This window comes from Cyprinodon tularosa, unplaced genomic scaffold, assembly GCF_016077235.1.
Source record: "Cyprinodon tularosa strain WSP-4 unplaced genomic scaffold, ASM1607723v1 ctg539, whole genome shotgun sequence".
Taxonomy (NCBI): Eukaryota; Metazoa; Chordata; class Actinopteri; order Cyprinodontiformes; family Cyprinodontidae; genus Cyprinodon; species Cyprinodon tularosa.
The window spans coordinates 1124175-1149845 of record NW_024039273.1 but is presented as its reverse complement, the minus strand read 5'-3'; the positions used below and the strand labels follow the sequence as shown (position 1 = coordinate 1149845).

At 40.1% G+C, this 25671-nt stretch overlaps 1 protein-coding gene across 1 annotated transcript in view; it reads left to right on the top strand.

The window, feature by feature from the left end:
• ltbp1 (latent transforming growth factor beta binding protein 1) overlaps nucleotides 1-25671 on the top strand; it is a 116212-nt gene that overhangs the window by 86813 nt on the left and 3728 nt on the right. The window contains exons 11-26 of the mRNA XM_038304601.1: nucleotides 80-247; nucleotides 2834-3007; nucleotides 3569-3655; nucleotides 3857-3982; nucleotides 5529-5648; nucleotides 5761-5883; nucleotides 7016-7141; nucleotides 7301-7423; nucleotides 8960-9088; nucleotides 9549-9686; nucleotides 12129-12290; nucleotides 14068-14157; nucleotides 18079-18207; nucleotides 18315-18455; nucleotides 22536-22712; nucleotides 24503-24664. Of these exons, the coding sequence (XP_038160529.1) occupies nucleotides 80-247; nucleotides 2834-3007; nucleotides 3569-3655; nucleotides 3857-3982; nucleotides 5529-5648; nucleotides 5761-5883; nucleotides 7016-7141; nucleotides 7301-7423; nucleotides 8960-9088; nucleotides 9549-9686; nucleotides 12129-12290; nucleotides 14068-14157; nucleotides 18079-18207; nucleotides 18315-18455; nucleotides 22536-22712; nucleotides 24503-24664 (2175 nt within the window). The remainder of the gene's footprint in view (nucleotides 1-79; nucleotides 248-2833; nucleotides 3008-3568; nucleotides 3656-3856; nucleotides 3983-5528; nucleotides 5649-5760; nucleotides 5884-7015; nucleotides 7142-7300; nucleotides 7424-8959; nucleotides 9089-9548; nucleotides 9687-12128; nucleotides 12291-14067; nucleotides 14158-18078; nucleotides 18208-18314; nucleotides 18456-22535; nucleotides 22713-24502; nucleotides 24665-25671) is intronic.

Sequence of the window (25671 nt, the reverse complement as noted above, 5' to 3'; positions counted from 1 at the left end):
CCTCTTCAATATGTATCTTCTACACTTTGGCCTACCATTTCCTCCGCCCTCTTCGTCCTCCTCCTGCACTCGTCTTCAGCCAACACACCCACCATCCAGGAAGAAAAGGGTTCTTGCTTCCGCTTGGTCAGCTCGGCAAGGCAATGTTTACACCCGGTATCTGCCCAGCTGAGCAAACAGCTTTGCTGCTGCAGTGTGGGCAAAGCCTGGGGCCCTCACTGTGACAAATGCCCCCATCCTGGATCAGGTAAGGCTCCTAGCCTCACTGAGTATTTATCATTTCTCCAAAATAAGCTGACCTTGCCTGGTGGATGGTTTGGCCATGTTTAAGGGAGCTTACGGCATTGATAGAGGTCAAATAGCAAGCCGAGAGCACATCCTGTAATGCATTTTCATAAAAACTATATTAACTAGAAATAAAAATAATAAAAAATTTGTTAACAAAAATAAAATAAACATAATCTCACTCATTATGATCAAGCCTCATGCACTTTTCCCTTTAGCTAAAGGAACTAACCAGATGAAATACATTGCAGGGCTCCCATCTTTAGTTAACATCAAATTCAAGAATATTCAAGGATTTTCCAGACTTATTTTCTTTAAATTCAAGGACCAATGGCTGGAACTTCTGCCTCCCTTTGCTACTGAAAATATAATTAAAATTGGTTTTAGCACAATCCAAATTGATATGAATACATTCATATCCATAACACAGATATGATTAGGTTTTGTTTGGCTTGTAGCAAACATGATGTAAAGTTGTTCACTGTCTTTATCCTTTTAAAAATAATCATAACCAATGACAACAAGGACAATAAACCCAAGTTGTAATTTTTAGGTCCTTTGAAAACCACACAAGACATGCCTCCTGAAAATGTGCATGCAGTCTAAAGCCTGGTTTATGCTCAGAAACCAGGTTGTCTGCGTGTGTCGCAGTTAATGCAGATAAGCCCCGCCCCCTTTGCAGACACGCTGGTGCACCTTCCCAAAATTGTAGTTGACAGCAGACAGTATTGCAGACAGCGGGCCTCTGATTGGTCAGTTCTACATCCGCTCTATACTATGGATATTTCCTGTTTGGTACCTAATGGCAGAAACTGTGGCTGTAGTGCCATCCACAGCGCCTGGCACACCTCGGACACTATCCCAGACACCGTGCAGGATGCTAGTTTGTAGCTCTGTGCGACGGTCTGTTGGTTTGCAGCCGAAGCCAAAACACGCAGTGCCATGGCCAGTCATTAGGGAACACTCACGGGTGAACTGTGTGTTGTCTGGCATTGGATAAGGGGCTGTAGACGGTGAACAAGCTCTTCAAACTGACACGCGGACACCCACAATCCTAGCTAGTTCCTGATTGTCCCTCTTGCATTGTGTTTGATATCAATTCAGTTTATTATTCAGTCTATTTCAATAGCGCTAATTCACATCATGTCATCTCAGGTCACTCTACAGAGATAATTCAACCAGATCATCCAGTAAGATTGGTTCAAAGTTTTCTATCTAAGGAAAACCAGTTGATTGCATCGACTCATTGACTTTTCCGCAATCCCTCACACCAAGCATGCTTGTAGCGACAGTGGAGAGGAAAAACTCTTTTAACAGGAAGAAACCTCCAGCAGAACCAGGATCAGTGTGAGCGGCCATCTGTTAGTCACAGTCAGAGAAACAGGACTACACTGAAAAACAGGCAGATCTCCAACATCTATAAACAAAGATGTTGATGGCAGCAGCACAGCTGATAATTCTGTCAAGGATGGAGTCACAGCCAAACAGGAACAGACCAGATGAAGCTACTATTAGAAAAAGCAGAGAGAGCAGAACATTAGAGATTGAACTAATAGATTCGGCAGAGTGGGAGAATAGTGATAGAATGAAGCAGAATGATGAAATGGATCCCTATGTCCTCCAGCAGTCTAAGCCTATAGCAGCATAACTATAGAGATAGCTCAGGTTAACCTAAACCACTCTAACTATAAGCTTTATCAAAAAGGAAAGTTTTAATCCTAGCCTTAAAAGTAGACAGGGTGTCTGCCTCACAGACTAAAACCAGTAGTTGGTTCCACAGGAGAGGAGCCTGATAAAGATCTGCCTCCCATTCTACTTTTGAAATTCTAGGAACCACTAGTAAACCTGCAGACTGAGAGCGAAGTGCTCTTGTTAAGGAAAACATATGAAGACGAAATAATAAACCTTTCTTAACAATGTGGAATGAAGCAATGGAGGTAAAAACATTTCTAAAACACTGTATTTTTGTTGTATTGTAAACATTGCATGGTTGCTAACGTGTGACTGGTCATTGGTAGAACTCAGCAAAGGGTCAATTTTTGCTTTCTTGAACAGTGTCCTGCCATCAAGATAGTCTTGATTTTAATTTGAATTACTGTCTGTATCCAGGTTTACGTTTTCTATATTCAAAGTGAAGATCACACTTAAAAAATCTTAGGTATTTGGACTGTAAGCTAAAGTTTAATTGGATTTTTTTTGTAGAATATTTGAAGTTTCCTCACAGCCTTAAAGTAGCTCTGTAAAAATTATAAACAGTTAAACAGTCTGTCTTATTTCTTTCCAGATTTTATTGATAAATGTTTCTCCAAATGTGGTAAAAGCAGCTAAATTTACAAAAAATTGATTCATAGTTTAATCTCTAGAGTAAATTTACATACTTTCTTCTCATATTCTGTTGACAATGAGTCCCAGCATTCCTGTAATTTTATTTATATTTGTTTATTTGCTGCATTTAGAATACCTCGTTTCTTCTTTTACATTCAGTCTGCACCCTAATGCTTCAAAAAAAAAGTATTGATATGTTATCTGTGTTTTTGTCATTTTGTAGCTAAGTTTAAAGAAATCTGCCCTGGTGGAATGGGCTACACCATTTTACCAAACCCTCCTGTAAACAAACCAGTGACTGTGATTACGGAGCCGCAGGATTGGTCATCCTTTCAACCCCTCCCAACACCAGAGAAACCAGTGGAGGCTTTTGGGACAACAGAGGAGATTCTACCAGGTCAGTCTTTGTTTCAGTTTTATTTATTTTTTGTTTGATCAGGTTTATTCTGTTACACTTTTGGCACAGGACTGGAAATACTATGTTTCTGATGCTACTTTTACTTTTTTTCCCCCTTTTTGGTTTAGCTGGTTTTCAAATATGTAGCAAAACTTTATCAGTCAGTTCTGTGTTACACCTTTTTAGTTAACTTAACTCCAACTCAGTACCACCAACTGTACACTTATTTATGGAATATAAGGTAGACAGACCCCGTTTACATAGCACCAGCCTCTTCTTTTTCAATTTTGAATTGAAAAAGCTTCCTGGACGGGAAGCAACACATCCTCAAACTTGGAAAACAAATTCCACTGGTTTGCTTTTAACTTTAACTTTTTGGAATTACATTTTCAGGAAAATAAATACAACTTGGTTCAATACTAGGTCCCTTTTCATACACCTTTTTATGATATATATGATACCATATTCTCATGTTTTACTGCTTAACATATTTTTCAATAATTCCATCCTTTGTGTATGTTTTATTTGTAGAAACATTTATTTCTTTTTATCATTTGGTAGAAGTTGTTGAAAAGACGTCTCCTCCTGCACCAGTGAAGATCCTCCCATCCAACGCAGGGCAGGACATCGCACCCACGCAATTTGCAGGTCAGTCTCACATTCCTGACTCACCTTTTTTTCTCCAGGTTTCATGTTTTCTCAGTCTTCATCACATTCCAACACTGTGAGGCTGCCGTCAACTGCTGCTTGCTGGATGTTATTGGAAGTTTGTTATGACAACACACTGTAGGGTCTCATTGTGTTTTTTAATGCTGTCAATATTCCTCTGCTCCTTTTCTCTTCTCTCAGAGGTGGATGAATGCCAGATCAACCCTGACATATGTGGACAAGGGGTTTGTTACAACACAGTGGAGGGCTACACCTGCCACTGTGACGTAGGATACCACCTGGATGACAGCCAGGCCACCTGTGTGGGTAAGGATGGAGAGACAGAAGTCCTCTAAAACATGCGTCAAGGGATGCAAATACGGTAGCAGCCATTCAAAATGTCCCCACTTTCCTTGATGGGCCCTTCTCTGGTCCTTGGATGGTCCCCTACAATTGCTTTTTAAACATCAGTCTTTGTAATAAACTTTTCTGTCATGATTTGTGGACATTAACATCTAAGGAGAAGCATCATCTCCTGGTCAGACCCTGTAATCCAGTGAAAGTGTGGAGTTTGAAGTTGGAAGAGATTTTGCAGTGAAGTGGGGCTGCCAGTCAGCTGGCTTTGACTGGGAAGGGCCATTTTACATGGTTGCTACTGTATAATAAGAGCACTAAGAAACTATTGCATGAGGAGACTAACAGATACATTTGGGTTTCCTAAATTGTCTTTAAGATCAGTCCTTCTAATCTAAAAACCTTCGGCAGCCGGTCAGATAAAAAATGTCCTACTAAATGAAAGGTTAGGTTGATGTTGGAAAAATAGGAAGCAGGATACTTCCTACTAATATTGTGTCACACTGGAGGTGGAGGTTTGACAGGACCCAGATGTAGACAAAAGCTTGACGTGGTTGCTTTAATGTTTTAATGACGAAAGTTTGACAGAAGCAAAAATCCCAAAATGCTCAAAACCAAGAATACTCACAACAAGAAGGGGACAAAGTAATGAGGGAAAACCAGTAAAGAGTGACTGAACAGGAGGAGAATATATGGGAGAGAGAAAAAAAGCTTTTTGAGTGGATTACAGAGAGCAGGGGACAGAGAGAGAACAGAACTGTCTGAGCTCCATAGACAGTTCAGGGTCAAGGACAATTTCACATAGCACAGGTGAAGAGCTTGTATTTGAATAGTAAGCACGTTCCTACGGGTCACCAAGGGCCAGTGGACCTTTCAGCCCTTAAATAATGACTGGAATTTGCCAGCGGGTGTAACTAAACTAATGGCGGAGGAAACACTGGCATTGAAATTTAAGTCACATTGGCAGAAAATCACAAGTTAGGAAAAAAGCTACAAGACGTCACTGGGAAGGACGTCTTTTATAATTTTTTTAAAATCTTGGCCTCCCTTCATTAGCTGCCTGTGCGTTCTAGAGTTCATTTTAAGATTATTTTATTTGTTTTTAAGTCTTTAAATGGTTTGGCTCCTCTTTACATTGCTGATCTTCTCCACCTCTTCCCTTTTATGTGGTTTTATGAGGTTTTATGTATTTAGTTTTATTCTTTTAAACTTCTATGTTGTTTTTATATATTTTGAACTTTCCTTTGTATGTAAAGCCTTTTTTTAGAGCTGTAGTTGTTTAAAGGGCTATAAATATAGTTGACTTGAGTTGAACAAGTAAATTTATTTTTCAGAAAAGAGCAAATGTTTGATGTCATGTCAACCTGCACCACAGGATTTCACTATGTTGCTATAGCAACTGCTCTCCTTTTGCAGGGGACGGACGAGAACATCCCATTCTCATTTGTGCACCCACCAGAAATTACAGCTGGGGTCAAAATAACAGCTGACTGTTTTAAATCTGGTCTCCTCTTCACAGATATTGATGAGTGTGAAAACAAGACGGTTTGTCCTTCAGGGATTTGCTACAATGAGCCAGGAGGCTATAGCTGTGGCTCCTGTCCTCATGGGTTTGTCGGCCACGAAGGTCACTGCATTGGTAGGTCTGACCCTGTGCATAAAGTCTCTGTCCAATGAATGTTATCCTGTGCTTTCCTGTCATGTTTGCATCTTACTGACAATGTGGTAAGATAACCTTTGTACCACTTCAGATATAGACGAGTGCCAAGATGAGCGAGTGTGTATCAGAGGCCAGTGCCTGAACACCGAAGGCTCCTTCCTGTGCCGCTGCTCGCCAGGCTTCCGGTTGTCCTCAACTGGAGACGAGTGTGATGGTATACTAGTTCTTACACTGACCTGAATGTTGTTAATTTTTATGTATATTGTGCCCTGACTTTTGGCTAATTTATCTGTTTTTTTAGTTCAAAAGTATAAACTCATGAATTACACAGATTTATTAGTTTATTTATGTAAATGCCTATTGGAAATAACAATTAACTCTTTGTCTTTCTCATAAATTTAAGTGTTACATTAGATTAACAAAGTTAAATGGACTCTAGAGAAAAATGTTGTGTATGACAATGCTTTGATCCTATGGAAGCCAACTCCACTGACAAAAGCCTCCACATTTACTTAGCTAAGTGTGTAAATAATAATGGAAATGTGATTTATCTTTTTTTCTCTTTTTAACCACTTCTGGAGGACATAGAGACCCCATTTTCTCATTTCTGCTTCATTCTATCTCTATTCTCCCACTCTGTTCCAGTTTGGCTGTGACTCCATCCTGGGGAGAAATATCAGCTGTGCTGCTGCCATCAACACCTTTGTTTGTAGATGTTGGTTGATTGCATCGACTCATTGACTTGAAGGCAATCCTTGACACTAAGCATGCTTGTAGCGACAGTGGAAAGGAACAACTCCCTTCTAACAGGAAGAAACCTCCAGCAGAACCAGGCTCAGCGTGAGCGGCCATCTGCTGAGGCCGACTGGGGTTCAAGGAGACAGAGGCAGAGATACGAAAGGCTACTCTAAAAGGCGGCTCCATCCAGGAAACGCACAACCATGCAGACGAGCTCTGAGCCGGCTCCCATGTCAGAGGATGAAGAGAGCACATCCATTTAGTTACAGTCAGAGAAACAGGACTACACTGAAAAACAGGCAAAGCTCCAACATCTCTAAACAAAGGTGTTGATGGCAGCAGCACAGCTGATATTTCTCTCCAGGATGGAGTCACAGCCAAACAGGAACAGACCAGATGAAGCTACTATGAGAAAAAGCAGAGAGAGCAGAACGTTAGAGATTGAACTAATAGAATCTGCGGAGTGGGAGAATAGAGATAGAAGGAAGCAGAATTATACTTAGGGGTCCCTATGTCCTCCTTTGTAATGAGAAATAAAGCAGTTTGTCCTTGTAAGGCTGAATCATCACTACATGTGAAAAAGTTGTTGAACTGTGAATACCTTCCAGATGTGGATGAGTGTCAGGAGGAAGCCTCTCCTTGTCAGGATGTGGGAGAGTGTGTGAACAATGTCGGCTCCTACACCTGCATCTGCCCTGAGGGTTACAAACAGATCAGCAGCACCAATTGCACAGGTGACTTGTCCCACTCTGTCAGACCTACTGCTCCTGATCAACCACCACTGGCTTTTATATGTGCTTGTTATGGTTATCAGTTTGGATATTTAAAGTTCCAGCTGTCCCAATATTCTGGCTCTCTGTCCCAACCGCATCCTCCCTTGGCTTCCTTAACAGATGTGGATGAATGTGTGGAAGAACTTTGCTCCCCTCATGGAACGTGTCTGAACACCGAAGGCTCCTATCTGTGTGTGTGTGACAGTGGATTCGCTGCCAGCCTTCATTCGCCTTCTTGTGATGGTAAGAAGCAGAACCACAAGCTAGAGTTCAACTCAATGAAACCTTGTCAAATACTGTATATTTGACCCCATAAGCCCAGAGGGTCTTAGGAGCAAATTCTGCCTGAAATTACTTATGTGAATTAAAGCAAGTACAGCTCCCAAACTAAATTGGAAAAACAATTGTTTTTATCAGTGTGACAGAAAGGTATTGAGGAATATTTTTTAGGTAGAACCATTATTTTAAATGTCACCATGTCTGATTTATAGGTAATTAAACAAAGAAAAAATGAAAAATATTTAGACTCGGCAGAATTTTTTCCAAAATAAACGCTGCAAAACACCATGAAACCCCATTTGAAACTCTGGATGATCCCTAAGTCAAGCAAATTTGAACTGAATAAGTTGAAGCATGTTTGTTCCACAAAGTTTTTAGTGGGCAGTGTGATAGGCGCAAATATGATTTAGACATAGCGGTGCCAAAAGTGGCCAAATGCATTTTTCCACCCATAAAAGGGAATCTGGCCTGACAAATATACATTATTAAAGACCTTCTACATAAAACAAAGCCTTTTCTCCTAAGAGTTTTTCATAGAAATTTACCAATAATATCACCAGCCTGAATAGAAAATAAGAATAACAGAACAAGCTTATGTAACGCATGCCGGTTACATCACATGAAATGGTCGCACAATTACCTCTGACACCTCCTAGGAAAGCCACTAGTTCGCATTGATGATTGGATGATCTGGTTGAAGTGTCTTTGGAAAGTGACCTGAGATGACTTGATGTGAATTGGAGCTATAGGGGCGACAGTGGCGTTGGATGGAGGAGTTTGCCCTGTAATCGAAGTGTTGACGTTTCAAGCCCCGACTCCGACTTTCATTGTCGTTGTGTCCTTTGGTCAAGTCTCCTAACTTGAATAAAGGCGCTATATAAGTACATGCCATTTACCATAGAAATAAACTGAATTGGAGAGGAATTAACATAGATTTAGAACAAACATGAAAGCTGTAAACACAACATCCTAAGGAAGATTGCTGAGATGCTTAAAGGTGTCCACCCTTATTCTTCTTATCCTTGTCTGTTTCGCTTTCCCTCTGAGGAATAAGATGGGTAGAAAAATATCTGCAATATCTTAACAGTGTGCTGCTCCAGTTTTCACTTCCTCAGAGAGAGTTTGCTGCACTGTGTCAAAAGCTGCTCCATGCCTCAGAAAACCAGAGAGAACAGAAGAAAAACAACAGGAAGAGAAACAGACAGAAGACTTTAAGCTCGCTGTCTAGACTTTAAGGAATATTTGTTACCCTCTCACTCATGATTTCTGCAAACAGCATCTGGAGCGCTCTCTGGGTATATTTATGTGAAACCTTGTAGTATTTTCCTGTTTCACGTTAGGGTCCATCAGTTTGGAAAGTATGCTAGCATTCATTAATTACATTACGGTTACCTTTATACACTGAATGTCACAGATTAAATTTGTTTCTGGAGGGATATTAAAAAGAGAGATATTTAGTCACAAAATGAACAGATATTCCCCTGTGGTGTTGTTTTTCAGACATTGATGAGTGCGGGCTTAACGAAACACGGTGTGGACCCCACGGTGACTGTGAGAACAGACTGGGCTCTTTCTATTGTCATTGTGACCAAGGCTACCAGGAGTCTCAGGATGGCCAGACCTGTGAAGGTGAGTGTTTATCACAAATTCAAAATGTTTGGGCTTAAATTCACAGATGAATGGACAGTTAGAACCCTAGTTTGTTTTTTTACACTCCAAAGTATTGTCAAGTATTTATTTTTTTCTGGTAATCTTTAAAAGGATCTTGGGGTTTTAAAAATATTTTGGGGGAGAGGCTTATTTATTTATTAAGCACATTTCAATTCAGTGTTTAGGATTTGAGTCTGATTTTGTTAAACCTGTTTTGCTAAACAGGCCTTTGGTTTAAAGGATTGCTGAAAGTGTTGACTGTTGATTTAATAGCTGCTGCTTACCAATGTGGGAGATTCTAGCAGCAATTCTGCCCAAATGTGAATAATGATGTGTATGACTCTACAGAGCATTGTTAACCTGCATGTCTAGAATCTGTACACTGTCCATTTGTTGTGTTTATTAAATTTAAAACTCTCTTTCTGTCCTTTCTTCCCAGATGTGAACGAGTGCGAGCTTCTGAGTGGTGCGTGTGGAGAGGCAGAGTGCATGAACATGGACGGGTCCTTCCTCTGTGTGTGTCCCAAAGGACAGGAGTACAACGTTGTGATTGCCAAGTGTGAGCCCATCCAGACAGGTAACCCTGGAGCTGACAAGCTGGTGGCGGTAAGGCACCTGGAGGTTGTTAGCCTCCAAACCCCCTGTAATTGAGAAGAATAGGAAAACAGAACCATCGATTGGATGTTATATCTGTGCCAAAATGTTTTCAATGCACTCACAGCATCATGTTCAATCAGTAGCTCTGTTTTGTCGTTTCATCCTCTTCTGGTTTAAAAAACAATTTGCAAGCATTTTTTAAATTGCATTGCTGCCACTTATTGATAAGATGTGCAATAGCTTAATCCGTGTTTTAGACTCTTAATAAATCTGTCATTTTTACTGTTTTGTTTTAACTTCATAACTTTTATTCATAACTTCCAAACTTGTAAGATGTATGTATGATCCGACAGGAAACAAATTCAAATCTTAAATGTTTTCACACTCATTGACTTAGATTTACAAAATCGGACAAATATCTTACCTTACACAGCGTTTTTTAGTTAGTTGGGTGCTAATGACCTTTTTTTTTTTTACTAAAATCTATCTTATTTATAAAGAATCCCATAAAATCATATCTGCTTAGAGCAGGTGGGATGGATGGTTCAACAGAGCTATGGCTTTAGGTGAGTTTGGCAACTGTATTAAAAAGATATCTAGGATTATTCTTATTCTCCTCTATTAATGAGGAGAGGTATGCTGCTCTTGCTTTACAAAGGGTCCTCTTTTACAGCAGTAAATTATTTTTCCAGACAAGGTAGGATTCCTGTAGGCCTGTGAAGCGCCATTTTCTCTCCAGTTTCCTAGCATTTTGCTTCAGAGTGTGCAGCTCTGCATTAAACCAAGTAGGCAGCTTTCTATTTTTAAAGTTTTTCTTTTTCAAAGCTGCACTGTCTAAGATAGTACGTCTAAGGCAGTACGCAGAGAACTAGCAACACCATCAACAAAATGATCAACCTGTGAAGGGGAACAGGCTAAACTTTTGCCTTCTGCAGCACTGCTCAGCGACACAGAGGAAAGAGAAAGTGAAACAGATTCTTTATTATTTATAACTGCATTTATCTGACAATGATCTGCTAAAGTGAAACCTTCTTTTGGTTCTCCTTGCCCAGAATTTCTGGGTATGTGAAAATTTAAATAACTTGAAGGAGTTGCTTCATTCATGCTCACGTAATCCTCTTGCTGCAGCCAAGTTTCTGTAAGGCAACATAAATAGATGTGATTATCACAAATCAAGTCATGAACTAGCAGACTTTTAGAAGAAAGCGATGTTAAAAAAGCCACATTTAATAGTTTTAATTTTTTCCCCCAATTGGAGATATTTTAAGTTTAATTAGATTATTCTGACAGGCTCAGAACAAAAGGACCTAGTTTCGAGGCAGAGAGACAGGTTTAACATTTTTATTATTATTTAATATTGAACTGCAGAGAACAGCGTCAACAACTAAGGCAGGAACCTTTGCAGTAGGAGAACACAGGTTAGTGACCACGTCTATCTGGCGGAGGATGATAATGAACGTGTGAGTCACTAATCTGATGTTAAAGTTAAGTGTGTGCCCAGTGGATGAGGTTGGTTCCAGCCGCTAGGCTGCCAACCAGACATGGCGGGCGCCGCCCAGATGCTCCCAGAAGCTGAAGTCCTGAAGGTCCGAGGACAGGCAGGAGTTCAGAACTGAGCAGACGAAGGAAGGCAGGATAATCAAAGTCTAAGTCTAATCAAATAAGTCTAAGTCTAAGTAAGCTAAATCTTGGTGTCATGATGGACTCAGACCTGAACCTTCAGAGGCTCATAAAGGCAGTTTCTAAGTTAACCTTTTATCACCTGAAGAGCATCTCCAGGATTGAAGGACTAATGTCCAAGCAGGATCTAGAGAAACTCATTCATGCATTTATCTTCAGTAGAATTGATTACTGCAGCAGTGTCTTCATAGGCCTAGAAAGTCCATCACACAGCTGTAGCTGATCCAAAACGCTGCTGCCTGTGTCCTCACTAGAACTAAGAAAGAAGAACACATCAGCCCGGTTCTAAAGTCCTTCCACTGGCTTCCTGTAGCTCAAAGGATAGACTTCAAAATCTTTCTTTTAGTCTATAAATCACTGAATAGATCAGCACCTCAATCCATAACAGATCTGTTGTCAGTAGATCAACCTCCTAGACCACTCGGGTCTTCTAGTTTCAGCCTACTCTGTCCACTCAGAACTAGAACCAAAGATGAAGCAGCATCTATGCTTCACTGATCTGGAACAAACGGCCAGTGTGAGCATGTAGATTGCATCAGAGCGTCGGGCCGCAGTGTGAGAACATGCATCGTGAGCTTTGAACTTTTAAACCCTGCAGTTTTGTTGTACAGTTTGAGTATTATTATTGTACTATTGAAAAGATCGCACAGTGTATGCCCGGCTTAAGAAGAGATTGAAATCTTCCTTTTTAACTTGATTAAGATAATTAATTTATATTCAATTTTTCTTTATTTCTTTATAGGCCCTTTGGTGGAGCGGAAGGATTGCTACTACCATCTTAATGATGAGAACCTGTGCGAGAGTGTGCTGAGCAGCCATGTCACGCTACAGGAGTGCTGCTGCACTCTGGGAGCAGGGTGGGGGGATAACTGTGAGGTATACCCTTGTCCTGTTAACGGTACAGGTGAGTTGGTGGATTCAAAATGTGTGCAAGCCTCATATTTCTAATCTCTGTCTACATACAGTAAATGGGTTTAGGATGGTCAGCTTTAAAATCCAAAAAGAAAAACACAGGGGAACCATTCTGTTGCGCTGGATGGGTAACGGTTAAAGTTTTTAACCAAGACATTCAGCTAAGCATCAGGCATATCCAGCTTCACTAAAAAGTGTTACTATGGAGGATGGATTATCTAATGTATTGATAATGGTGGCCATCTTGTTGTGAAGTAATAAACCAAAGTAGGGCAACTCCAGTCCTTATAGGCTGGTAGCCTGTAACTCTTAGATCTGTCCTTGGGTTAACACTCCTAAATCAAGTAATTAGGCGACTAGCAGGAATCTGGAGCAACGGACTGCATAGTGAGGAGGAAGCTTAGGCATATCATTCAGATGTGTTAGAAGATAGATACATGTAAGTGTTGCAGAAGGGGGCCTTCTAGGACTGGAGATGCCCACTTCTAGTCTACTGCTTCCCAACATTATGGTCACTGTCATCAATACAACATCAGACAATACAAATCTTCAGAAAGAGCAAAAGAAACATCTCCATTATAGAGCACAGAGGTAAAAAAAAATAATAGGAATTTTTCTGGGAATAATCATGCTGCCATCATTGATTCTCATATTTCAGGTTATGACCCCACTTAGAATGTAAACTACCCAACATCTATGTTAAACTGCTTCAAAGAATCATATAGAATGGACCAAACCGACTGCTTTGTTTGCAGTGTTGTTAGCTGATGATAGCGGGAAGGGATCAACTCAGTCGCTCCATTGTAGGTGTTTGAAAGCTTAAATCTGAGTCCACCCCCTCTCATTAAGGTTGGTTTTTCTTTCTTAACATAGCACCAGAATGTTCACATTTTGGACAAAGAAAATAGGTGGTTTGAGAGGGGCCTGAAGGAAGCCATCTATGTTAAGAAAGGAAAACCAAACTTAAACGGGGTGGGGGGCGGGGTCAGTCAACCCCACCCACCCTCGCCTATAGACTACCAGAGATGGCCACTGCTTGGATTTCAGTTTTTAAAATACCTACAAGGCAGTGATAGAGTTGATTCCTTCCCGCTATCATCACGACCCCGACCCCTTTACAGGGGAACACAAGACCTCGCCTGTTCAGCCAGGCCAACAATCCCTGTGAGCTTAAACTGTCAAGGTATCAGCTCATTTCCAACACCTTTCTAACTTGAAATGGTCTGGTTAAATACACCCCAAAGGATCTGGGGACAAAGCTACAAATGTGACTCAGTCTTTATTTTTTATTTCCTTGATTTGGTTGAATTGAATTGGGCTGAAAACCTTAAAGACACAAAAGAAACAAATTACTGGTAGTTATAAATCAAAGTTAATCATAATCCCACACATTTAGCACATTGACACTCAAATGACCATCTCAAGTGAGTGTAGAAATTTTTTTAACGATTTTACCATGTTTTTTACAGTTTTTTTTCATTTCTGCCATTTCCATCAATCTTCTGATGTGATATTTCAAAATACGCGTAAGACAAAGCTGATGAAAATGCACCTAAAGTAAGTAAGGAAATGAGGCCTGACTGTTTTGAGCAATTTAATATTGAGGGTGACCAATAGATCCTATGTTTAATGTCAAGCTATTCTAAATCCTGCTACTGGATCATCAGGCGGAAAACATTTCTTTGCAGTATTTACAGAAGGTTTTTTTTTTTTTTTTTTTTTTACACTAACAACTTAAGCTCAAGTCCTCTCTATCTGCTCTCTTTCAGACCAGTTCAACCAGATGTGTCCTTCTGGAAGAGGTTTTATTCCCAATGAAGATTTGTTATATGGAATAACCCTCCCTAACAGTTACAAAGGTAGGACAGATGTAAATGTTTTACCATGATATTATTTGACTAACAGAAGTTCTGTGGTATGTTAGACGATAAACATGACTGAATGAAAAAAAGAGACAAACTGATTATTAATATAAAAATTATCAGTTGAAAAAATGTTATTCTGGCCAAAGGCAGGGGACTGTTTCACAAAGCAGGTCAAGTGAAAACACAGAGGAAAATTCAGGTAAATATCTGAATACCCTGGATATTCAGTTTCAGAAGACAGGTAAGCAATATCACTGAGCCTGGTTCTGCTGGAGGTTTCTTCCTGTTAAAAGGGAGTTTTTTCTCTCCACTATCGCTACAAGCATGCTTAGTGTGAGGGATTGCTGAAGAGTCAATGAGTCGATGCCATCAAGTGGTTTTCCTTAGATAGAAAACTGGATGATCTGGTGAACTGTAAAGTGCCTGGAGATGACATGTGTTGAATTGGTGCTATAGAAATAAACTGAATTAAATTGAGTTGAATACCATGTGTCAGTTGTCACAGCAACACATCCAACCCTGCTCAGTGGCAGGGTTTATTAAACTTTCTTAGCCAAGACTTATCAGAAGGGAAGTGTTGGAAAAGGATATGTACTTGCCAATGACAGTGGACAGAGTGAAAATGTTCCAAACAAAAAAAACATCTGTGCGGCTGATCCAAACGTGACTGGATGTTGTAAAAAATGTAGATTAAACTGTTTTAGATTTTTTAAATTTTTTGCATCCGTCTATCTAGGGCTGGGCGATATGACCTCAAATAAATATCATGATAAATTGGACAGTTTTACCTCGATAAAGATAAATGCACGATAAATGCTTCGGCTCCTCTATGAGAAATAAGGACATAAACACAAAATACAACTGATCTATTTATATTTTATTTATTGAATATATCACATTACATAATATTTTCAATTAGATATTAAAGTATTGCACCCATTCAAGTTTAAACATTCAACAATGTCTTAATGTACAGCAGAAAAATTTTTAATAAAACACAATTGCATTGTCTCATTTCAAGTGTATTTTATCTAGATCTCTTATTTTAAGAGTAAAAATACTAATTCCATTGGCAAATCATCTCATTTACCTACTAAAATTTAAGGTAATTACACTTTAATTGAGAAATCTAGATCGTTTTTCCAGTGTAGGTGGTGGAGGTTCGATGTGTTACTCTGTTCGATGTGTTACACAATTTTCAGGCATATTTTGTATTTCGTGTTCTTTTGCTCAACATCTATGGCGTAGTTTTGGTGCCAGAAAACTGAGCGTGCAGTGAGAACAATGTCATTGTTTAAACTCGTACACCTTTTCTAAAATCCGGTCTTCCGCATGCTCAACTCTGACAACGCCCTCTCCACTTCTCTGCGCGCTCAGCTTCATCTCTGCTCTCGGTCAGCTCCCCAGGAATAACTGATGTTATTTCGTTTACAGCTGTGAGACGCTTCTTCAGTGGGCTCATCCACTATTCTCTTGGTTTACGCTTCTGACTGAATCGGTGGAGTCATGTGATTAGACACACGCTGCTGTATGCTGGTGAAATAAAACCAAACTTAAACAGAGGGGTTGGACTTCAGCTTTCAAAAACCTACAATGCAGCGATTGAGTTGATCCCTTCCAGCTATCATCACAACCCAAAGCCCATTACAGGAGAACAGAAGACCTCGCCTATTCAGCCAGGCCAACAATTCCATCTAAAGACCCCCCTTTCAGAGATATAGACAGGTATGGGGCATTGGAGGCTAACAAAAGAACCCCATTCCTAAGGGACGGAACTGTTTGTCCCTTTCAATTTGCATGTAAATGGCCTGTACTTATATAGCACTTTTTCCACCAGAAGTAGACAATGCAGGTGAAGTGTCTTGCCTAAGGACACAACAACACTGAAAGTCAGAGCCGGGGTTTGAACCGTCAACCCTTCGATTTCAGGGCAAACTCCTACATCTTACGCCACTGTCACACCTACCTTCTAAGCGAAAACAAGGCTTTGTTGGCCTACTGTATAAAGCTTCGAACTCAGAACTATTTCTGACATTTTGAATTGAAAAAACTTCCTGGATGGGAAAAGAAACGTCTTTAAACTTGGAAACAAAGTCCAGTGGATTGTTTTTTTTTTTTACTTTTTTGGAACCTACTGCTGTGTCTTAAAGGGGAAGGAAATACCAGCCACCAGCGCACACAGGAAAAATGGCAGAATTTAGAAGTTTTTTAAAAACCTCGCCTATAGACTAGATAGTGGGATACCAGACAGAGTGAGGTTGCAATTGATCAAAAACTACCCATCCATCCATTCCATCCATCTATAATTATATTCAGATTACAAACATACACATTAATTAATTGTGCTGGCAAAAAATGACTTACCTTAGATTTAGGGTTAGGATTGCTGAATCCATTCTATAGGACTGAGAACCGCTAATAACGGCCGTTTAATGGATTAATAACATCCGAAATGGCTGGCTCTGTCTAGAAAAAAAAACAGATAACCTCTGAGACAGTTTTCATGGGTGAAAAAAGGTTGAAAGAGCATAGTCACTCACAGTAAAAGCTGAGCCCATAGAGAAAAGAAGGACTAAAGACTGAAAAACAGGCCCAAGTCTATCATCTCTAGTTGAAGGTATAAAGGGCTTCAAGCTCTGAGACAATTTTAATGTCAGCAGCAGCCAGGCTGATGCCTCCCTCTAGGGTGGTGTAACAGGGGAACAGTACCAGACCAGAGAACAGAGAGCAAAATTTAGAGCTTCAATTGACAAAAACTGCAGAATGGGAGAATATGAAGCTGAATGATCGAAAGGGGTTCCTATGTCCTCCAGAAGTCGAAGCCTATAGCAGCATAACTATAGAGATAGCTCAGGATAACCTGAGTCACTCTAACTATAAGCTTTATCAAAAAGGAAAGTTTTAAGCCTAGCCTTACAAGTAGACGGGGTGTCTGCCTCAGGGACTAAAACTGGTAGTTGGTTCCACAGGAGAGGAGCCTGATAACTAAAAGATCTTAAGGGGAGTGTTGGCCTAGCACGGGGAGTGGCGCCCTAGTGGTTAGGGCATTGTGCTTGAAAACCAGAGGTTCTGAGTTCAAGCACCACTCCCACAGACTGCCACTGTGGGTCCCTGAGCAAAGACCCTCAATCCCACACTGCTCCTCTGGCACCGCACTATGGCAGCCCACTGCTCCCCAAGGGAATGGGTTAAATGCAGGGAAATCATTTTGTTGCTCTTTACTTGTGACACTGTAATGACAATAAAAGCTGGGGTGGGAGAAATCTGCCTCCAGACAGAGAGCGAAGTGCTCTGTTAGGAACATAAGGAACAGGACAGTAGGGCCCAACATACTAAATAAATATAACTGTGGGTAACTAGAGTTAGAGTTTAGTAAGCCAGTTGTTACCAGCTGTTCTAATAAAGACAACCCTGAGTATAACAGAGTGATGTAGTTCTACTCAGGGTATCTTTCTTGTTTTTGAACTGATGAAAGAATGTTCTTCTAAACACATCAGGGAGGATTTACTACAATCTGGTTTCAGGCATACTGTAGCTGTTTGGTGGTGACAACCAATCCAAAGTCAAGCAGGGTGGATGGGAAATTCGGTAATTAAGAAGGAACTTGCACAAGGGGGCAAATAGAACGTTTAATGAACAGAAATGCTCTGTAAAAGTTTTTTGGTGAAATAAAACGTTTACATGCAGCTGATAAAAACAGACCATTTATTCTTATATGTAATTGGTGTGAGGAATTTATTTTGAGTTAATGAGTCAATGCAATCAGCTGGCTTTCATCAGATAGAAGACTTTGAATCAATTTGACTGTATGATCTGGATGAATTGTCTCTGTAAAGTGCCTTGAGATGACATGTGTTGTGAATTGGCGCTATAGAAATAAACTGAATTGAACTGAATCTGTCTTGATTCTTCCAGATGTAGATGAATGCAAACTGTTTGATAAGGAGGTGTGTAAAGGTGGCTACTGTGGGAATACAGAAGGAAGCTACGAGTGCTACTGTACCAGCGGACACTACTACGATCCAATCAAGCTGGAATGTACAGGTCAGACAAAGTAAAAGCTAAATGGTGTGTCAAATAGATTGTCTGTGATTCACTGTCAAACTGATAAATGATGTTTCTTTTTGAAATACTTGTCTATTTCTCTGTAGATGTCAATGAGTGTTTGGATGAGTCCATTTGTGGAGGGGAAGAATGTTTGAACACGGAAGGTTCATACATTTGCTTATGTAAACCCCCAATGGTGCTGGATCAAATCTCTAATCTCTGTGTCGAAGATCTCCAGCTGCCTGGTGAGTTTTCAGTTTTTTGAAACATGGTTAAAAAATCACTATATTGTCTAATAAAAACAAATAACTTGCACCAATCAGAGATTTAATGTTTGTTTTTTTAACTCATATTTTGTAAAGCTCTGATTTGATAATAGAGCTCATAGACAATTGTGATGTCTGTGAATAATAAGCAGGAGTCCATAAATAAACAATGAGATATCTCTAACTTGTTCTTTGGAGTCAGTCTGCTTGTTTCCCAATGAGCAATGGAGAAGGATACACACAGACCCACGCCAAACCTGGGAACACTCCCCTAACCCTAACCCAGCCCCTAGAAATCAGTTAGCAAGTCCCCAAAAATGTAAAGGAACAAAAGATAACTAACCCCCTCAAGTGTTAATTGACCAAGTAATAGTTGTTACAAAATCATCTTAAGTTCAGTCCATCGTAGTATAATCAAAGTATGTCTTTTTTACTAGGGAAGTAATGTAATGTTGGTGATATGGTACTTGCTGTACGGTTGTTGGCTCTGTTATTTAGCAGCATGACATCTTTTCTTTTTTGCTTTATTTCATTTATAACTTAAAGCAGAGGTCTTCAACAGGGGGTCCACAGAGGTACTGCTGGGGGTCGCGAAAGTTTTGGTTGATTAAATTTTTTTTTTTTATTCCCCCTGCAATTTTCTTCCACTAATTGAAATGTCTTCAAATCCACATTAACATGAATTCAACTCACTGTAGTAAACAGATAAATGGAGGCAGAAGATGTCTTTCAGTCATCAATGCTCACATTCAGCGACACACAGGAGCTCTTTCAAGCTGGACACCGTTTCATTCACAACACCCGTCCCATCAACCAGGAATCAGAATCAGAGATACTTTAATAATGCCAGGGAGAAATTACATTCATTACATTACTCCATCTGTAATCGAGTGACTATATGACCAGTTTGATAGAACACAATTTCATACAATATATATACAATTAGGGGCTCCACGCTCCATCTCGCCATGGACGTTGAAGACCCCTGACCTAAAGGGTTGTTTCTGACATTTTAAATAGGAAGTTTCAACTGGCACCTCCCGAAAATTGGGGCTACAAGTCGTTCAGTCAAAAGGACATTACATGACTTGTTTTTTCAAGATGGCTGTGACTTGAGCAGTTGCTAAGAACTGCTACTTTGTCTGTTTTAGCATTCTATATCGTCTGTGTAACAATTACACATGCTAGATTTTAGGGTCCATAAGAAATCTTTTAATGCTTTTCTTTTTTTTTTTACTCAAAATATATGGCCACATATGGCCATTGAAGAAATAAAGCATCCAAAAGACAGGAACTCGAATGCCATTATCTCAGTGTTCACATTACTCCAAGTTGCCAGTTCAAAACCCTGAGGTAAATGGAAGCAGCATAGGGCCTCCGAATCCCAAATGCTTGTTCTAAACCATTGGGATTAAGTAACAGAAACTCAGCAAGAATGGATGGAAGGACAGATAGATGAAGTAGTACCTGCATAAGCCAAAATTGCAGCACATGTAGCTGCAGCCACAAAGAGCTCACTATTTAGCAAAGGCGGCACACTGAGAAGGACCTATATGCAGTCTTTAAACAGTACTGGTCTGGTTTGAACCCAGATGGTTTCGACTTGTTCTTCTAGATAATTTACTTGACCATGGTGCCAAAGCAAGACAAACCAGCCAGCATTCGGGCTCATCTAACTGTCGATCGGTGAGATCGAGCAATATATGTGACATGAGCAAGTGTTTAAACAGTGGTAATATGGTGAAAATTAGGCCATGGCTGCATCAAAATGTCCCCAACCATTCTGCAGAATTAAAAGGCTGTGCTATCTTCAAGGCTGACTGCCCACCATGCTCCATTAAGATTAGAGGAAGGGAGGGTGTGTCTATAACAAGAACTCTTGGTGTATGCCTGCTGCTGGTATTCACAAACAATGCTGCCTAGATCTGGGACATTTACTTTTAAAATGCAGACTCTCTCTTCAGTCTAGGGAAATGTTTGTCGCTGCTGTGTATGGAAAGCCATGGTTCAACGGTACCTTAGCCATAAACAAGCTGGAGGAGACCATTGTGGATTTGTAGAAAACTGACCCACACGGTGCGAGAAATAGCACAGATTTATTTTTATGCCTGAAGACAGAGAAAAAAAGCTCTCTGCCTGGGGCAAGCCCAGTACACACATTTATACAACGACTCCCAACACACACTCCCAGGGAAACCATCCCACCCCAACCAAGGACTTTATCTTTCACTGGCCAGATAGAACATCTCACAACAGTCGCCCTCCTGTTCATGCCATGGGGGAGGCTGAGGAAAGCCCCACCACTCCTTCTTATCTCTCATGACCTTCTCTTTCACCCTTATTAAGCTCAGGAAAGACATACTTTAATATTTTTTATCCCACACCATCATAGAACAAACAAACTCCCAGAGGGCCTTTTCATCTAGATGAATGCTTACAAGTCAACAGATAAGGCTGTCTCTATTTAAACTGATCAGGAAGTCCACAAACTGTAGTTAAAAGCCTTCAGTTGATCCAAAATGCTGCAGCTAGAGTTCTAATGAAAATTAAAAAGAGAGATCATATCTCTCCTATCCTGGCTTCTCTTCATTGGCTTCCTGTTAAATCCAGAATAGAATTTAAAATCCTCCTTCTCAAATATAAAGCCTTAAATGGCCAAGCTCCATCTGATATCAGAGATCTGATTGTTCCTTATGTTCCTAACAGAGCACTTCACTCTCAATCTGCAGGTTTACTAGTGGTTCCTAGAATTTAAATAGAAAATAGAATGGGAGTTCAGATCTTTTAGTTCCTGTGGAACCAACTACCGGTTTTAGTCCATGAGGCAGACACCCTGTCTACTTTTAAGGCTAGGCTTAAAACTTTCCTTTGTGATAAAGCTTATAGTTAGAGTGGCTCAGGTTATCCTGAGCTGTCTCTATAGTTATGCTGCTATAGCCTTAGACTTCTGGAGGACATAGAGGACCTTTTCATCATTCTGCTTCATTCTATCTCTATTCTCCCACTCTGCAGAATCTGTTAGTTCAATCTCTAACGTTCTGCTCTCTCTGCTTTTTCTCACAGTAGCTTCATCTGGTCTGTTCCTGTTTGGCTGTGACTCCATCCTGGAGAGAAATATCAGCTGTGCTGCTGCCATCAACACCTTTGTTATAGATGTTGGAGATTGGCCTTTTTTCTGGTGTGGTCCTGTTTCTTCCTGTTAAAAGGGAGTTTTTCCTCTCCACTGTTGGTACAAGCATGGTTAGTGTGAGGGATTGCTGAAGAGTCAATGAGTCGGTTTTCCTTAGATAGAAAACTTTGAATCAATTTGACTGTATGGTCTGGTGAAATTGAGATGACGTGTTGTGAATTGGCGCTATAGAAATAAACTGAATTGAATCAGTAAACTGATCAGTAAACTGCACAAACTACAACTTGGGTCCCTCCTTTGTCTATGGATCAAGGACTTTTGGACTAACCTCAGCACCTCCATGTCACCTACTATCTTGTTCAATAGTGTTTTGAGGTCTCCCCAAAGGTAACTTGAGATCTCCTAAAAGGTAAGAGGTCCAAGTACTATTAGCTTGGTGCAGTAAACACTACCACAACTCAGGATGAAGAAGACTAAAATAAATAAAAAGGCCCAAGTATCGAAGGGGAAGTAGGTCACAAACTTCAAGTTCAAAGTATTGCACATCTCAGAGGACAGTGCTCTGAACAATAACATTACTTACATTGTTCTAAAAAAGCCAATCGGACCTTTTTTTCTTTAAAAACACAAAGAAGGACCAAACTCCCTCGAACTCTGCACAATAGACTATGGTCTAACTTATGGATATACAGTGAGGTACAACAGTGGCAGTTCATAGGTCACTGAGACTGACTGTTCCCTACTCATACCACAAGGGCAGATCTGTCAGAGCCATGGCCATGGAAGCTGCTTAAAGAGATGCAGCCAAACAAAATGTTGTTGTATCCTGCTCCACAGTAAAGCTTCTTTTGCAGATAGTATCTTTTCTCCAGCTGATGACATAAATTTATATTAGATCCAAACAAAGTCTCTCTGGATGTGTTTTGTAGAGCAACCAACGATGGAGATGCAGAATTATGAGGAGATCTGCTGGCAAAAAGTAACAGAAATCAAGGTGTGCATGCATCCTCTGAACCCCTACAAAAAGACAACCTTCACTGAGTGCTGCTGTCGGTACGGAGAGGGCTGGGGATTGGACTGTGCCTTATGTCCGGACCGAAACTCAGGTGCAGAACAAAAACACACACATGCTGTTACAAGTCTGTGGCACACCAAGTACATTTACTCCTTACATACATTTATCTAAATGTAACAAAGACGTTTTTCAAAACAGCTGCAAATTTAGAAAAGCTACAAACTAGCATATATTGGCTAAATGCACAAAGCTGCGTTATGCCGTGGCAGGGTGTAACGAGAGGCAATCAGCAACACATGACCACCTCACAATCAGGAATCATGAGGTCGGGAGAAAATCAAACATGTTTCAAATTCAGTTGGCCGTCATAAGGTCGCATCAGATCTTAAGAGCACAAAGTGTGAGAAAATACATAGTGAGCTGTGAACTTTTATACCCTGCGGGTTCGTCATACAGTTTGAGCTGTAGCTGCGTGCAGCGATTGAAAATATCACACAGTGCATGCTCGGCTTTAGGATTAGGATTTCTACAGGGATAACAAGCTACTGAGCCTTCTTAAATTAAGTGTATTTTTCTTTAATATGAGCAGGTAAATAAGTTGATCTGCCAATGGAATGAGTATTTTTACTTTAAAATAGGATAATTAGATAATATGCACTTGAAATAAAACAATTTTCTTATTTTAAATGTAAATTGTCAAGTTCCATTGGCAAAGTGTCTCACTTACCTCCTCAATTCAAGAACGAATAAACTTAGATAATTTCAGATCTACATATTCCTATTGTTACCGGTTCTTTTTTGTATTATTTTGACAAAGAAGAAATATATTTCAGATAACATAAATACATATTCAGCCAAGATGATAAATGTCTGAATGGCCACTTGGTATATAAAAACTTAATTCTTACACGTGTATTTTTTTTTCCTGAAATTTAGTTTCTGCTTCAAAAATGTAATTTAGAAAATAAAGGATTATAGCTCAGTCTAGAAGTGTGATTTTGACCAGGAAGAGTCTTATTTTAGTGACCTGCAAATGGAACAACAGAGAGGAGAGTGCTTTTAATATAAAAGCGACCTGCTGCGCAGCGACATCTTATAAAGAACAGAGCTAAAATTTAAAGCCTTTCTACGTGAAGCTCTGTGGAGTTACCCATAATACTCCAACATTTCATCATACATTGTTTACCCACACTTTAGGAATCTTGAGTAAACAAAGCAAAGCCACTGTGCTTAAACAGAAACGGAAGTTTCAATGCCATCTGACACAGAATGTAGAAGTGGTTCTTGCATATAGCCAATAATGGAGGTGTGCCTGACCACTAGGGGGAGATGATCACTAAGGTATTTTGGACCAGAACACAGATATGACTAAGAATTCATGTTAGCTAAAACTAAAAGGGGAAGCGGTCCAAAGGAGGGAAGGGTGCAAAGTTTTAAATATGTTTTTAATATTTAATTTGTGTAAACTTTCTGTCTATGGGTCTGGTCCCATATGAGTTGCTGATGGTCTCATCTAGTGGTCTGGATCTCTTCCATTGTGCTACTTGCAACATTTATCCTTTGCAGGACTTTGAAACCAGGTATTTACACAGGTTTTGCACCTCTTGGCCTTTGTAAGAATCAGTACCTCTGAAATTTCTTTACATTTCATTTATGATCATGAATCCTAAGTTGGGAAATCTTAACCAAAGTTTTAGATTTAAATTAAATCCAATTAGTAATCTTGGGAGAGAAAAAAAACACCCTTTACAAAGAAAATAATGACATTAGTCTTAAATGTACGTATGTCAAACCTCCCCCTCCCTCATTACCCATCTACCAGAAGTCAAAAATAATACATTTTTGTTTGACTTCTCTGCTTTCTCTTTTTTCTCTTCATAGATGACTATGCGTCCATGTGTAATATTCCTTTGGGTGGGAGGCGGCAGCCATACGGTCAGGACGCCCTCGTTGCCGGTTCAGTCCATGAGTACGAAGTGGACCCAGACTACTTGACTACAAGTGATGAGAAGACTGTCCAAAACTATTATGAAAATGAAGAGTGTAAGTATTTGCTTGTACCTCAACCTAGAATGTCAAACATTAACTTGCTTGATCAGATTAAATAGTTATTAGATGTCTGAAGGGACTTCTAATGAAGAAGAGGCCAGAAGGTATACAAGTCATGTTCAACCCTTTCTATGCCCTAACCCTAAAACTAGCCCTAAACCTAACCATTACCAATGAATACCTCACCATAATCCTAACCCAGTTGACACCTTAGCCCTAAACCTAATCGTTAGCAAAATATAGATAGATAGATAGATAGATAGATAGATAGATAGATAGATAGATAGATAGATAGATAGATAGATAGATTGATTGATTGATTGATTGATTACCCTGTGTAACATAAAAGGGTCTTTTCATAGATATTACAAAGACACTCAGACTGCATTTCATCCCCCCAAGCTCAGCATGTCACCCTCAGCCTGATCATAGCTTGAGTTCATACAAAACTTCATACAATAGTCTGAGATTCATTGAACCTTTGTTCTATTTTGCCATCTTTAGGGACCCACTTTTACTGGTGGTTTCAGTCAGCCTCTAAACAGGCCATTGTGGTTTTATTCAGGCATGAATACACGTATTTCTTTGGACTTAGCAAACCAATATAGTAGTAAGCATAGCGTCAAAATCCTGCCAACTTTGCTGTCTGTTACTGATCTGCCTCAGCTTGAAGGGGCTATCGATCTCCCGTTTCATACTCCCCTAACTGGTAAGCAGGACCCCAAGATAATTGAACTCGTCCACTTGAGGCTGGAACACTCCTCCAACTTGAAGGGGACAAGCCACCTTTATCCGGTTGAGAAGCATGGCCTCGGCTTGGAGTAGCTCATCTTCACACTCAGCTAAGAACCGGCCCATTGCATGCTGTAGGTCTTGGCAAGAGGGAGTCAGCAGAACTTTGTTATCCATAAAAGCAGAGATTAAACCCACTGCTCCCCAAACCGGAACCCCTTTGGTCTTTTGCTGCCCACATAAATTCTGTCCATAAAGATTGTAAACAA